Source organism: Aulonocara stuartgranti (genome assembly GCF_965226115.1).
Source record: "Aulonocara stuartgranti genome assembly, chromosome: 3".
Lineage (NCBI taxonomy): Eukaryota > Metazoa > Chordata > Actinopteri > Cichliformes > Cichlidae > Aulonocara > Aulonocara stuartgranti.
The window spans coordinates 8,921,031-8,934,839 of NC_138941.1; the positions used below are offsets into that span (position 1 = coordinate 8,921,031).

Below are 13,809 nucleotides of genomic sequence, written 5' to 3' on the forward strand. Positions count from 1 at the left end.
TCCTGTACAGAACCTTGCAGTACAACAGAAACCTAAAAACATTCTTTGTAGTTGTTATTCTTAGTTGTTCTGCTGCCTAAATACCACAGGGTCTGATTATGAAGTTATTGAGCTGCACATACGTTACGACCTGCTTAAGTTCGAGGTCACAGCGTCTGTAGAGCAGCTGGAACATAATGAAGTCTACAAGGTTAAAGTTTTCTCTTCAGTTATTGTTCTTTCTGCTGCTTGGTTTGATGGATCTGAGAGCTTTTGTTTTTATTATTGTTATTATAATTATCATTAATATTTTACTCTCTAGAAGCTTTAAAATAGTGTTTGTGTTTGAAAAAATTGATTTAAGAATTGAACAGAAACATCTGTCCTTCTGAAAATTGCCCAAAGGCACGGAGACAAAGTCAAAGGATGCAACCTGTAACTTTCTCTTCCTTCATGTCAGGACCATCATCCATGATTTATATAAAATGCATATAGCAACAGTAGCACTTTAGTTTGGACTTTATGATTTCTGTAACTGGAAAATATTATTTTGTTTAAAGACAGAAGTGACCGCATAGTTGCAACATCAAAGGGAAATATTAATTAATTAGCATCAAGTATATTTGTTGCTTAAGCGTTTGCACTATAACTTAAGTAGGATTATAACTTTTAAGGAAGGAAAGATTTCAGATATTTAGTTCACTGCTTCAGTTATTTTATATGAAATTAAAACATTTACGTTGGTCAAACATGATGCTCTAAATCAAATAAAAGTTTGAAAATAAATGATGTATTTTTAAATGCTGCAACAAATGTTCACAAAAAGTAACTATAATTAAAACCAGTTAAACAAAATCAAATGTTTGAATCATGCTTAACCAAATGCCAGGCTGGAGAGCTGAACCTAAAGTATACGTAGAAAGATTTCAACATCTGAGCAGTTTTTAATGTTTTTATCACATATAAATGTCACAGCAGTGGGTCCTGGCCCAATGCTTTGTGTTTTTGGTTTTCTTTGACTCTTGTTTTTCTTGCTTTTTGTTCTTCTTATTTATCAGGCTCTCAGTAATCTTAGTTCTCCCTCCCTCAGTGTTCATTTCAGCCTGTGTTTAGTTTCTGTTCCCGTGTCCCACGTTTCATCGTTTCATGTCGAGTCAGCCCTGTCTCTCTGTTTCCTGTGTCTCCCCAGTCAGCCCCGCCTCCCTCGGGCACTCATGTGTGATACAGAGTAATAAACCTGACTACATTTGCTACACTCTCTTTATTACCTGTTACTTTAAAATTCATACACTAATTATGTCTGCCCATCTCTCTAATGTGAAGGTCAAAGGTCAACATCCCAGTGACATAAGAATAATCCCAAAGGGGCAAAGGCAGCGGTTAATTTAGCACATTTAGCATTAAGGGTACAGCAAGGATATACTTTTACTTATTGTGGCAGGGGTGTGGTCTCTGGCCTGCTGCAGTGGAGGCTGGTGGCGGGACGTTGGACGGCACAGGTGAGGGTGATGGAGCTCATGACTCTCCCCTTTATAGTGACGGAGGAGACTGGCGTGGGGGAAGCGTGTAGTGGAGGAAGCCGAGGAGAGAGCTGGTTTCTGGCTACAAAGACGGCGTCAAACCAGAAAAGATTGCTCGTGGTCAAATGTCAAAGGAGCTTGCAAAGAAAAGCGTCTGGACTTCTTTAAGTTACTTGAAGACGTTTCACCTTCAGAGGTTTGCAGGAATGAACTGATGACCAGAAACAGCTGCAAAGTCCAAGAAAATACCAGCTGTGCACACACACACACACACACACACACACACACACACACACACACACACGTGTGTTACAATAAACAGCTCTTATGCTTCTGTATGATTCTCAGTGCTTTCCATTTGCGTGTCCACAGGTTGCTGTAAGTGGTGCTTGACTGCAGTTTGCTCTCATTTCAAGTGGTTTGCTGTCACAAAGCCAACAGGAAGTCCGGCCATGGTTGAGCCAACTGAAGATGGGTTGAAGGTGGCGTCCTCGTTTCCTCTGTGAGTGCGAGAGGACAGACAAAGCAAACACCGTTTGGACAGCATTAAAATATTTACACTGATGATTAATGTTGTGTCTTTGCACCTGTAGCGATACATGTTGGAAAATGGAGACTTTAGCCACCAAGACTGACGTGCCTGGAAACTTCCCTGTGAGTACGCCCACAAAGACAGGAAACAGTTTAGCCACCGCGGTTAATCCTCCATCATCATCATCCAGTATTTTTCACATCTTTTCTTCTGCTGTTTCCCTTGTTGTCAGTCACGGGGTTTGTGACTGAAATGCGTGTGGTCGACGGGAAGCCTGACGAGTACGGCCTGAATCATTCCATCAACACCGGACGGAGTGAAACCTTTGTTGAAAACAGATTATATGGTAACGTTGCATTTAGCTTCAGTAAACTGTGAAGTTACAGCAGCAGATTTACATCACGTGGCTTCACAGGAAGTAGTCTGGACCTCAGCGCTGAGGTTCAAGCAGCTCTGCTTGCAGACGGCATCCTTCCTGAAAATGTTCTTCATCTTCCTAAAACCAGAACTTTTACATTGGTGCTGAAGTTCTATATAAAAACAGCCTGAAATACAAAGTGATGTTGTGCACTGATTACCTCACACTTTCCATGTTTCCTTCTACAGAGGAGTGTCCGCCTGAGTGTTTTGTCTGATCTGTTGTTGATCGTCTCATTGACACTGCATGCAGATCTGACACCAGGGCTGGACTGGGACAAAAAATGGTCCCGGGCATTTTGACTGGAGACCGGCCCCCCAGGTATTAAAGGAAAAACCATAAAGCCTTTGAATGAAAACAAACGCTGTTGTCACAGTGATGGACGCTGTCTTGTTGGTATACATGCATCAGTCTAATAAACTTAAACCTGCACCATCCTCCCTGTCCTGGTATTCTAAACAGGAAGTAGACTGTTGGTCGAGTTAACCTCCTGAACATCTACAACACACGGTGGAAACCTGACATTAAGACAGAGACTAGAGGTGAGACATGATCATTGCTGATTACTGATGACAGATTTAGATATGTTTTCATAAACCTTTCATTTGCCACATCAATAAACAGCACGGCAGGGCAAAATATGTTTTCTAACATGGCAACCTTTAAAAAGTGAAAGGAGACAGAAAGACAGCTGAGAAAGAATCAAACGGACTTTTTGATGCATTTTACACACAGTACTGGTGCAGAATCTAGAAAATGTGGGAAACACTGGCATCATATGCAGTACTTACTTCTGAAGAAATTATGATGGGACCCTAAAAAATGACTATGTACAATAATGGATTTCTATACATTTTACATCAGATGAAAACGTTTGTTGTAAGATTCAGATAATTATTTATTAAAAGTGAGACATTTTAAATGAGAACAAGAAAGAAAAGTATTTCTTTGTGCCCCCCTCTCCCTGTTAATGCCCTACCTGCCCCCTGGCAACACTTTGCTAGACCCGCCCCTGCACAGTTACCAGCTGTCAGCTACACAAAAAGGATCCTGGTGTTATTTGTCTCTCAGAAACAGTTCATAACTTCAACTCATTTTTGTTTTGTCATGTTTTGTTCTTTACATTGTCTTTCTTCTATATAATTGTTAAACATTTAATAAATATGTCTACAAAAAGATTTTAAAAATCAGACATTTCACACAGACACCCAAATGATTTCTGACTGATGAAGGGGGCTGAAGGTGCCCTGCTCTTGCCCAGCTTCTGCTGCTCTCTCCCTGCTCACTGTCAGCAGCTGGCAGCCTCGGTCCTGCCTGAGACTCTTCATCTATCAGTGCCAAAGAATATGGGAAATAGCAACGCACAACATGCACATTACAAAACAAGCACATGAATCAGCATTACATTCATTAGTGAAGTGCTGACGTTCGTTCCTAAACTTTGGGCCTTAATTAACATCACTGTGAACTAATGTTTGCTTTGCTTCTTAACCAGTGAAGCAGCGAGGGGCTTTCTGAGGTTCCTGCTCGTAAATGCCCAAAATGAGTCGAGTATTTCTCTGCAACTACAAACTCTGCTTTCATCAGAGGTGTAAATATTACAGCACTGTGTCAGAGTCACTGAGGCTGGAACACAGAAAAAGGAAGTAGATGTATTTATTTTTAGGCTTTATTGCCTGGAACCACTTTAAAAATACGCTTTGGGTCACAATTAACTGCAGAAAACCAGGAATCCACATATGAACATTATCTGTGCAGAGATTTATGCTTCTGAAGGTAAACAGTGAAAACTTGCAGCACTAAATGCACAGATAGCCAGGCGTTTCACATTTTGGGACCATCTGCCAGTTTTCATTTCTTAGGTATTGAAGAGCAGAAATGATTGAATTTTATTTACATGCTTAAAAATGTTTGCTTTTGAATATTATTTGAAGAATTACCCACACACTCAGGCACTGTGGGCCTGTTTCCCTTTGCACAACCGAGTGTTGGAAACGGGCCTTTTCTCTTTAAACTCTGAGGGGCTGTAACTTTGGCTTCTATTGGCAGATTTGCATGATTGACCCTCTTTTTAAAATAGTTTTAGCCAAGAGAATCAAGCTAACATCACTGTTTTTACGTCAGCTCACGTCACACGAGCTGTTTCAAGAAAAGTCCTCCTGTCACACAGCAATGCCTACATCAATCACACCACTCTGCTTAAATAATAATAATAATGTTTAGTGAAGCAGGTGAAGCAAAGGGCTGCTTTTAATAGGCTGGGAGACCCAGGTGTGCTGCTTTAGCTGCTGAGCCTCTCATGCTAGCCTCCATCTATAAGCTGGGATCACAGGAGCACTGCAGTCCTGATAGATCAAGGATTGTTATTCATGCAGGTGACAAAAGTTTACATTCACAGAGTCATAGGATTGAGCCTCGTTTGAAAAGCAGCTGTTTAATGCAGCTGCTTAGAGTTCACACACAGTAGAAGAATCAGACTTGAGTCACATTTCAAACACTGGAAAAATACTCAGCAAGTAACAATGAAAACAGCACAGACTCAGTATATCCTGTTCAGTCCTGTGTTTGATATGAATGTGCTGTTCAGAGAGGATCTCATGTCCTCTTTTACAAAGCCTTTGTTTCATGATGTTTGTGTATAAATGAATGTAGGTGTGTTTCTAAGTGTGAAGGAGCCCTGGGAGAAAAGACTGAAGCTTGTGCCAAAGAACAAACAGGAAAGAAAGATCAGCATTAATGAAGACGAGCACAGAAGGAGCCCAAGCACGTGTTGCTTTTTCAGATTTCTCTAAAAGTGTGTGTTCATTTGTTCCATCCTTCACAACAAACAACAGCTGACAGACACACATGCACTCTGTGTCACTTCACAGGGGCTGATGAAAGTGGACACAGTAAAGGGAGAGCTGGACCTGCTCTACACATCCTGCACTCTGTTAACAGACTTTATTCTGCAGCATCAACAGATAAAAATATATGAAGATATAGAAACGTTTAACATTGTGACTGTTCACATTAGTGAAGCTGTTACTTTGCTGCCAGGTGGGAAAAGAAGCCTAAAGCTGAGTCTGATTAAACATCTGCTGCACCAGAGAGTTTCATGGCCCTGCTTTATCCTGTGCTTGCTGACCACCTCGTCCTGAAACCTCTTCATCATCCTCACAGTTGTGTGAAGAAAGAGGGAAGCAGGTGGAAACCATCTGTGCTGCTGTGTTCACTTGTGTGTGCGTCTATGGTCATATCTAATGTGTACCTACAGACAAACACAAACACCTGGCATTGCACAAGAGTCTCTGCTGGAGCAACCTGCAGATGTCAGAGATGTGATTAGAGGGTAAAGTGGACTAGTGAGAGCATCTATGTTGTTGTTGTCTGCTGGGGGACAGCATCAGCTCCAGAGATGCATCAGGATCAGCAAACTAATCTGCAAGGCTGCAAGTGTCACTGAAGGAGTTTGAGTCAGTGAGGGACTCAAAGTCACACAGCTGGTCAAGAAGGCTCAGCAGCTGCTGTATTTCCTGAGGAGGCTGAGGAAATTTGGTATGTTGGCCAAGATCCTCAGCAGGTTCTACAGCTGCACTGTGGAGAGCAGCCTGACAGCTGCATCACTGCATGGTACGGCAGCACTACTGCAAACCGCAAACGCCTGCAGAGAGTGATAACAACTGTGGAGAAGATCATCAGGACCCCGCTGCCCTCTCTGCAGAGCAGCTACCATCACAGAGTCCAGAGGAGAGACACACCTCTGCCCTCGAGACGAAGGTTCAGAAGTGTGAAATGTAGAACATCCAGACTCAACAACTCCATCTTCCCCACTGCTATCAGACTCCTGAACAGCTGACCGACCTCAAACTGCAGTTTGCACATCAGGTCACTTTGCACACTAAGTTCATTTTGCACATTAAACTCCATGTACATCCATGTACATCGACATCTGCAGACCACACGTGTCTTCAGTTACTTATTTGTACTTATTTGCAGTTATTTATCTTTTTATTTTATTTTTTTAAGTTATTTCTTATCCTTATTTTATCTTTTTATTTATTCTTATCTTGTTCTTTTAACCATTATCTAACTTGGCATTGTGCACGGTGTGTTTAGATTCAGTTTAAATTCAGGGACAAGGAGCCCCTGTTGATCCTCTACCTAATCACACGAGCCACGGTGTGAGAACGGGTGTGGGTCACAATCAGCCAAGGTTTTGGGTGAACCCATTGTGAGATCTAGCCCCACGCTATCATGTGATTTCCTGTGATCAAATGTCCCAGGATGTGAGTGGGCGTTAAGACGTCCATGTCCCTCTTCAAGCAACTTAAAGAAGTCCAGACGCTTTTCTTTCCAAGCTCCTTCAACAACATCATTCATAGAACAGCTTCCAGCTTCTTTTGCTCGGCTACAGTTTGGATGGATTTGCAGATGCAACAAGACTAAAATGGTTAGGGTCAGGAGGTCAAAGGTCAGAGCTCCTGTGGGTCTGAGGGCGGCCTCACGCTGGAGAAGGATGAAGGAGTCTGACCTGAGCCAGTGTTTGACATGAACACATCAGCACTGCTGTCAGTGAGCCTAACGACAGCCGTTAGCATCATTTCAGTGTTTCAGTCATAAAAACACTTCCTGTCACTGTGGTGGTTACAGTGACATCATGCAGTTTGTGCTTTGACCTCCAGAGGGCGACAAATCAGCACAGACAGAGAGCTCCATTCAAACTTTGCTGCCATCAGGAATAATTCTTCAAATATAATCATCAGTGTTTGAGCAGTTATGATATCAGGGACAATCTAGACATGTGTGACAATACTGAACATGTCACATGACACACCTCAAACATCATGTGATCCACTCTCAGTCTGCACTTTCATTCATGACTTCAACAGGTTGAAATGAGCTTTGAAGAAACATTCAGTGAAATAAATCTTTCATGGATTCATGTGAGCAGCAGATGAACTTTGTACCAACAACATCTTCAATAACAGAGTCTGAATGAAGCTCAGGTGTTGATGCTGCTCACTGATTGGACGCTTGCTTTCAGCTCTGCTCTCAGTCTTTACTGCACAGGTGAAGGTAGAAAGTGTGACTGGATCTATAGACTGGAAACAGAGAAACATGCTGAACATTTGAAGCTTTGCAGCAGAAATGTTCATGTTACAAATACAGCAGAGCTGATCTGGGATCAGTGTGTTCACACCTGCAGCTACAACAAGGTTTCATGTCTCCACACGTCAGCATGTGAACTTTACTCTGACTCAGTCTGAGCAGTCAGACGGCATATTTTTAAAGTTAACACATCAGCACACACAGAGCTGAGCCCCTCCCACCTGTGCTGAGTTTCAGGTGGAGCCCCGCCTCCTTCCAGGAAGCAGCTCACCTGTGTGTCCGTGTTTAGTGTCCAGGTGTGGAGTGGAGCTTGTTGTTGGTGTGAAGAAACTGTAAGTTTGCTTTGTTTCCTCCTTTAACAGTTTGTCTTTAGGAACTTTACTGTTTGTTCAGCTCGTGTTTGATTTCTTCACACAACAAACTGTGTGTGTTTGTATTTCCGGTCTCTCCATTAAAGTCAGTGTGTAATGTTTCCTGGCTAACATCAGCTGTGTGCAGCTTAGTTCAGCACAAATCTGCCGCTCCATAGTTCACGGTAACGGACTCACAGCTGGACCAACGAGGCCGAGTGTGTCCGCCACTCTGAGCTACGTTCGTGTTTGTGTACTTGTAGTTTGTACTTTGAGTTCACTCAGAGCCCACAGAGGACGCAGCGTACGTGATGACGTCACAGCCCTTTACCTCCTTTACTGTCACTGTGATTAATATTTACACACGAGACACCTGCAGAGCTCTGACGCTGAGCTAGCACACAGCATGCTAACGCTAAGCTAACGCTAAGCTAACGCTAAGCTAACGCTAAGCTAGCCAAGAACCCAGAGTGAGTTAAAGCTGAGTAAACACTGACCCCAGACCAGCACCGTGATAAAGTGAGCTGCTGCTGCTGAACTTGAACAGGTAACAAAGTGATGAGCAGTCAGGCTGCAGGTTTCTACCTGTTCATGTTTCTACAGTAGAATCACTTTGAAGTGTCTTTGTGCTGTTTCATCTTTGATTTGTGTTCATAAACACTCAGAGAAACATCACGTGACCTCATCAGGATCTGTGTTGGTGTGTGGGGCTGTACCTCAGCTTTATGTTGTTACATGCTCATTTGTTCATTTTACACAGTAACATCAAAGTAATGTTATGAGGAGTAATGAAGTAACGTACTCCATTACTTTTAATTAAAGTGTTCTGTGTAATATGTGTAATAATGACTGTTTTGAGTAATGACCAACACTGATCACAACAAAGAGGAAATGCCTCCAACATGCACAAACATTTGAGCCACAACATGCAGTTAATGTGCACAAATGTCTTTGATATGCTGCTCAGTGATGGTGGTGACTGTCAGAGCAGAGCTACTGAGAATCAATAAGTAATATCAATGATGGGATCAGAATCACTAAATTCTTCTCATCCCTGTCAGTATCATACATGTGCTGTATAATGTGATAAATGTAGAGGTGCTGGCTGTTCTCTCACTCTGCTGTTTAGCTGTAAAGGACGCCTCCCTGCCTTTGTCTCATTCATGACCTTTAATAGTCTCTTCTAACATGCAGAGATCTGTATGATCTGTTTCATAGAGTCTAACCAGCCTGTACAGGTAACAACAACAGTCACTGCATCACTGACACACAAACGTCATCTCTGTCAATAACAACATTCATACATGGAATAAAAACACATCAGTGGATCATTGCTGGAGCTGATGTTTGTGCTCCTGGTGCAAAGGCTCTCAGTTTCCTCCTTGAAATAACATCAGTGGTGGGTCAGCGACATGCTTTCTTTCCCTCTCAGGTTTAAATATCTGGGACTCTCCACCGTTTGGTTTTAGAGCTGAAGAAGCTTCTCAGATGAAACGTCTTCCAGAAACTTAAAGACGTCTCTTTTCTCTCCAAGCTCCTTAGATCACATGACCTGGATGACTGAACCTACAGACATATTGACCTGGTTTCATGGTCACATGACAGGTCAGAGGTCAGTTCCTCCTGTTAATGTGAACTCACTGAGTGTTTGTGGTTTACCTCTCAGACTGACTGAAGATGATGATGGAGGAAGAGGAGGACAGAGCAGAGTCTGCAGGGTCCAGCTGTCCGTCTGTGAGGAGTGACCGGTCCAAAGATTATTATCCAGCCTTCAGTGGTGAACCTGGAGCAACGAGGTCAGAGAGCTGAACTCACTGAGTAACAGAAATAATTCTGCACTGACATTATAATCAGTGTTGACTCTGGTTGATTGTCTGACTGTGTTTGTGAGCTGAGAGGAAATGAAAATGAGTTTGTAACAAAAATCAGTTTTGTCCAGTTTTCCTGTAAAAAGCTGAACTCTAATCTAAGAGGATGTTACTGACAGGAAACAGCTGCATTATCTGCAGTCTGTGTGATCACAGCTGCTTCAATCATGTTTGTGTCTGCAGAGGTCAGAGGTCACAGTCTGCAGGGTCCAGCTGTCCGTCTGTGAGGAGTGACCGGTCCAAAGATTATAATCCATACTTCAGTGGTGAACCTGGAGCAACGAGGTCAGAGAGCTGTGATGACTCCTTTACATGTTTGTGTTTCCTGGATAAATATGACCTGAAACATCCTCAGATTGTTACAAAGATTCATTAAAAAGAAAACGATGAAAGAGAAAAGATCCAAATGTTCGACTTGGTCATTTGCTGTTTGAGGACAGTGATGCTCATATCTGTGGGGAAAGTGTGACCTGAGTGGGTTCATGTTTGTCTTTAAAGAACAGAGCTGCTCTGATTCTCTTTGTGTCTGATCTGTTAAACAGTCTGAGAGGTCACACAGAGACCCAGCAGCTAAAGCCTGGATCATACTGGCTGCTGTTACTCCATCAGGACAACACTGAACCACAGTGGTGTGGATGTAGTGGATAAATCCCACCATACTGATGCTCAGAGTTAACCACAGGGAACAAAACCAGATGTTACCTTCAGATTGTGACCTTTGGAGTGGACGATGCAGATTTCAATAGAGAATAAATGTTGTTGTTTTTCAGCTGTGAAGAAAGAATCTAATTTTCTGAACTGAAGAATTTATGATGCTGGAAACAACATGGAGACTATAACACAACATTTCCACTGTGTTCATAGAATGAATGTAAAACTGTCAGACATTCATTAAATATGCAAAATGTCTACAGAAGCATCAGAGGGTCAGACGTGAAGCACTCAGTGATTTTGATCAAATGACTCATCAGTTATTGATCTGTACTACACTGATCTACCACGTTAGTAAAGCTGGTGTTCTGGTGGTGGAGGGAGACTCGGATCATGTTCTGGTTTTGGAGCAGTGATCTGCTGATGGTTCAGTTTGATGAGCTTCTTCAAAATCATCCCTGACATCACCACTGAAAGGACGTCCATGAAAACAGACTGAAAATTACTGATATGTTCACAATCTGAGAGTTTAAAACTTGACAGACTTGATTCAGATGAAGTTATTTGAGCAGAAACTCCTGGATCTTTATCCTGTGTTGATCTAATCCTTCATGGTTCCTCCACAGAGTGGACCAGCAGAGCTCAGAGGGTCCCAGTGGTCAGTCTGCCCAGCAGCATCAAACACAGCTGGACTCCATATTTATGGTCTGTACATGTACAACAACTACTGTTACATCTGTTCTGTTCACAGTCATCTCCATGCTGCTCTTTGTAGACCAGTGGATCGTCAGTGTGTCCAACATGGATCTGATGTTTGGCTCCATGATTTCAGTCTGATTGGCTCATTCATAAATATTCTGTTCCAGCTGTTGGAGGACAACATCATCACTTTTGTGAAGAACGAGCTGAAGAAGATCCAGAAGGTTCTGAGTCCAGATTACCCAGAATGCTTAGAGAGTCAGAGGAGCAGCAGCAGAGAGGCGTTTGTGAAGATCACGGTGGACTTCCTGAGGAGAATGAAGCAGGAGGAGCTGGCTGACCATCTGCAGAGCAGTAAGAGGATTTATCTAAAGATTTAAGCTGCTGGATAAATGAACATTTTCCAGAGATGGAAGATGGAGCAACATGTTTTAAAGATTAGTTCTTTTTGGAATTGAGTGTTTATTTTTCTTCTCATTCAGAGCTTCAAGCTCCAGTTTGTCATCGTAACCTTAAATCCACCCTGAAGAAGAAGTTCCAGTGTGTGTTTGAGGGCATCGCTAAAGCAGGAAACCCAACCCTCCTGAATCAGATCTACACAGAGCTCTACATCACAGAGGGAGGGACTGCAGAGGTCAATGATGAACATGAGGTCAGACAGATTGAAACAGCATCCAGGAAACCAGACAGACCAGAAACAACCATCAGACAAGAAGACATCTTTAAAGCCTCACCTGGAAGAGATGAACCAATCAGAACAGTGCTGACAAAGGGAGTGGCTGGCATTGGGAAAACAGTCTTAACACAGAAATACAGCCTGGACTGGGCTGAAGACAAAGCCAACCAGGACATCCAGTTCATATTTCCATTCACTTTCAGAGAGCTGAATGTGCTGAAAGAGGAAAAGTTCAGCTTGGTGGGACTTGTTCATCACTTCTTTACTGAAACCAAAGAAGCAGGAATCTGCAGCTTTGAAGACTTCCAGGTTGTGTTCATCTTTGATGGTCTGGATGAGTGTCGACTTCCTCTGGACTTCCACAAAACTACAATCCTAACTGACCCTAGAAAGTCCACCTCAGTGGATGTGCTGCTGATAAACCTCATCAGGGGGAAACTGCTTCCCTCTGCTCGCCTCTGGATAACCACACGACCTGCAGCAGCCAATCAGATCCCTCCTGACTGTGTTGGCATGGTGACAGAGGTCAGAGGGTTCACTGACCCACAGAAGGAGGAGTACTTCAGGAAGAGATTCAGAGATGAGGAGCAGGCCAGCAGGATCATCTCCCACATCAAGACATCACGAAGCCTCCACATCATGTGCCACATCCCAGTCTTCTGCTGGATCACTGCTACAGTTCTGGAGGATGTGCTGGAAACCAGAGAGGGAGGACAGCTGCCCAACACCCTGACTGAGATGTACATCCACTTCCTGGTGGTTCAGGCCAAAGTGAAGAAGGTCAAGTATGATGGAGGAGCTGAGACAGATCCACACTGGAGTCCAGAGAGCAGGAAGATGATTGAGTCTCTGGGAAAACTGGCTTTTGATCAGCTGCAGAAAGGAAACCTGATCTTCTATGAATCAGACCTGACAGAGTGTGGCATCGATATCAGAGCAGCCTCAGTGTACTCAGGAGTGTTCACACAGATCTTTAAAGAGGAGAGAGGACTGTACCAGGACAAGGTGTTCTGCTTCATCCATCTGAGTGTTCAGGAGTTTCTGGCTGCTCTTCATGTCCATCTGACCTTCATCAACTCTGGACTCAATCTGCTGGAAGAACAAACAACCTCCCAGAAGTCTGAAACAGGAGATTCTGCAAAGAAACACTTCTACCAGAGTGCTGTGGACAAGGCCTTACAGAGTCCAAATGGACACCTGGACTTGTTCCTCCGCTTCCTCCTGGGTCTTTCACTGCAGACCAATCAGACTCTCCTACGAGCCCTGATGACACAGACAGGAAGTAGCTCACAGACCAATCAGGAAACAGTCCAGTACATCAAGAAGAAGCTCAGTGAGAATCTGTCTGCAGAGAAAAGCATCAATCTGATCCACTGTCTGAATGAACTGAATGATCGTTCTCTAGTGGAGGAGATCCAACAATACAGGACTTCAGGAAGTCTCTCCACAGGTAAACTGTCTCCTGCTCAGTGCTCAGCTCTGACCTTCATCTTACTGTCATCAGAAGAAGATCTGGATGAGTTTGACTTCAAGAAATACTCTGCTTCAGAGGAGGCTCTTCTGAGGCTGCTGCCAGTGGTCAAAGCCTCCAACAAAGCTCTGTAAGTAAACATGTTGTCATCGCTTCATTGTTGAAATCATGGGAAATAAATCAGAAATGCTGAGTTCAAAGAGCACTGTAACATTTTTTTAAAATAGTAAATTAAATGATCATCAGTCACTCGGTAAACATATGGTAGTTTTAATGTTTCACTCCAGCATTTCTAAAACACACTTTGTTCTGTAACTCTTATCAAAGGACAATCCAGACCCAGCCAATAAGAACATGAGCTCTGATGCTTCAGCCCCTCTGACAGGTTTATTATCCTCAGCTTGTTCATTTGTCTCCAACTCCAGGAGTTTGGTTGTTTTATTCTAAAGCACAAACTTCACCTGCCAGACTTCACCTACATCTTTTTCTGATGTTCATAATTTAAGTTCAAGTTTGTATCTCACTTTCAGTGCACACCCTCCCTTTTTAAATAT

General features: G+C 43.0%; 1 protein-coding gene across 1 annotated transcript in view; it reads left to right on the top strand.

The window, feature by feature from the left end:
- The window catches only part of LOC309702199 (protein NLRC3-like), a 145,735-nt gene that overhangs the window by 115,044 nt on the left and 16,882 nt on the right, over positions 1-13,809 (top strand). The window contains exons 3-8 of the mRNA XM_082526708.1: positions 7,830-7,872; positions 9,557-9,686; positions 9,942-10,043; positions 11,036-11,114; positions 11,276-11,462; positions 11,591-13,385. Coding sequence (XP_082382834.1) covers positions 9,568-9,686; positions 9,942-10,043; positions 11,036-11,114; positions 11,276-11,462; positions 11,591-13,385 — 2,282 coding nt within the window. The 5' untranslated portion in view covers positions 7,830-7,872; positions 9,557-9,567. The remainder of the gene's footprint in view (positions 1-7,829; positions 7,873-9,556; positions 9,687-9,941; positions 10,044-11,035; positions 11,115-11,275; positions 11,463-11,590; positions 13,386-13,809) is intronic.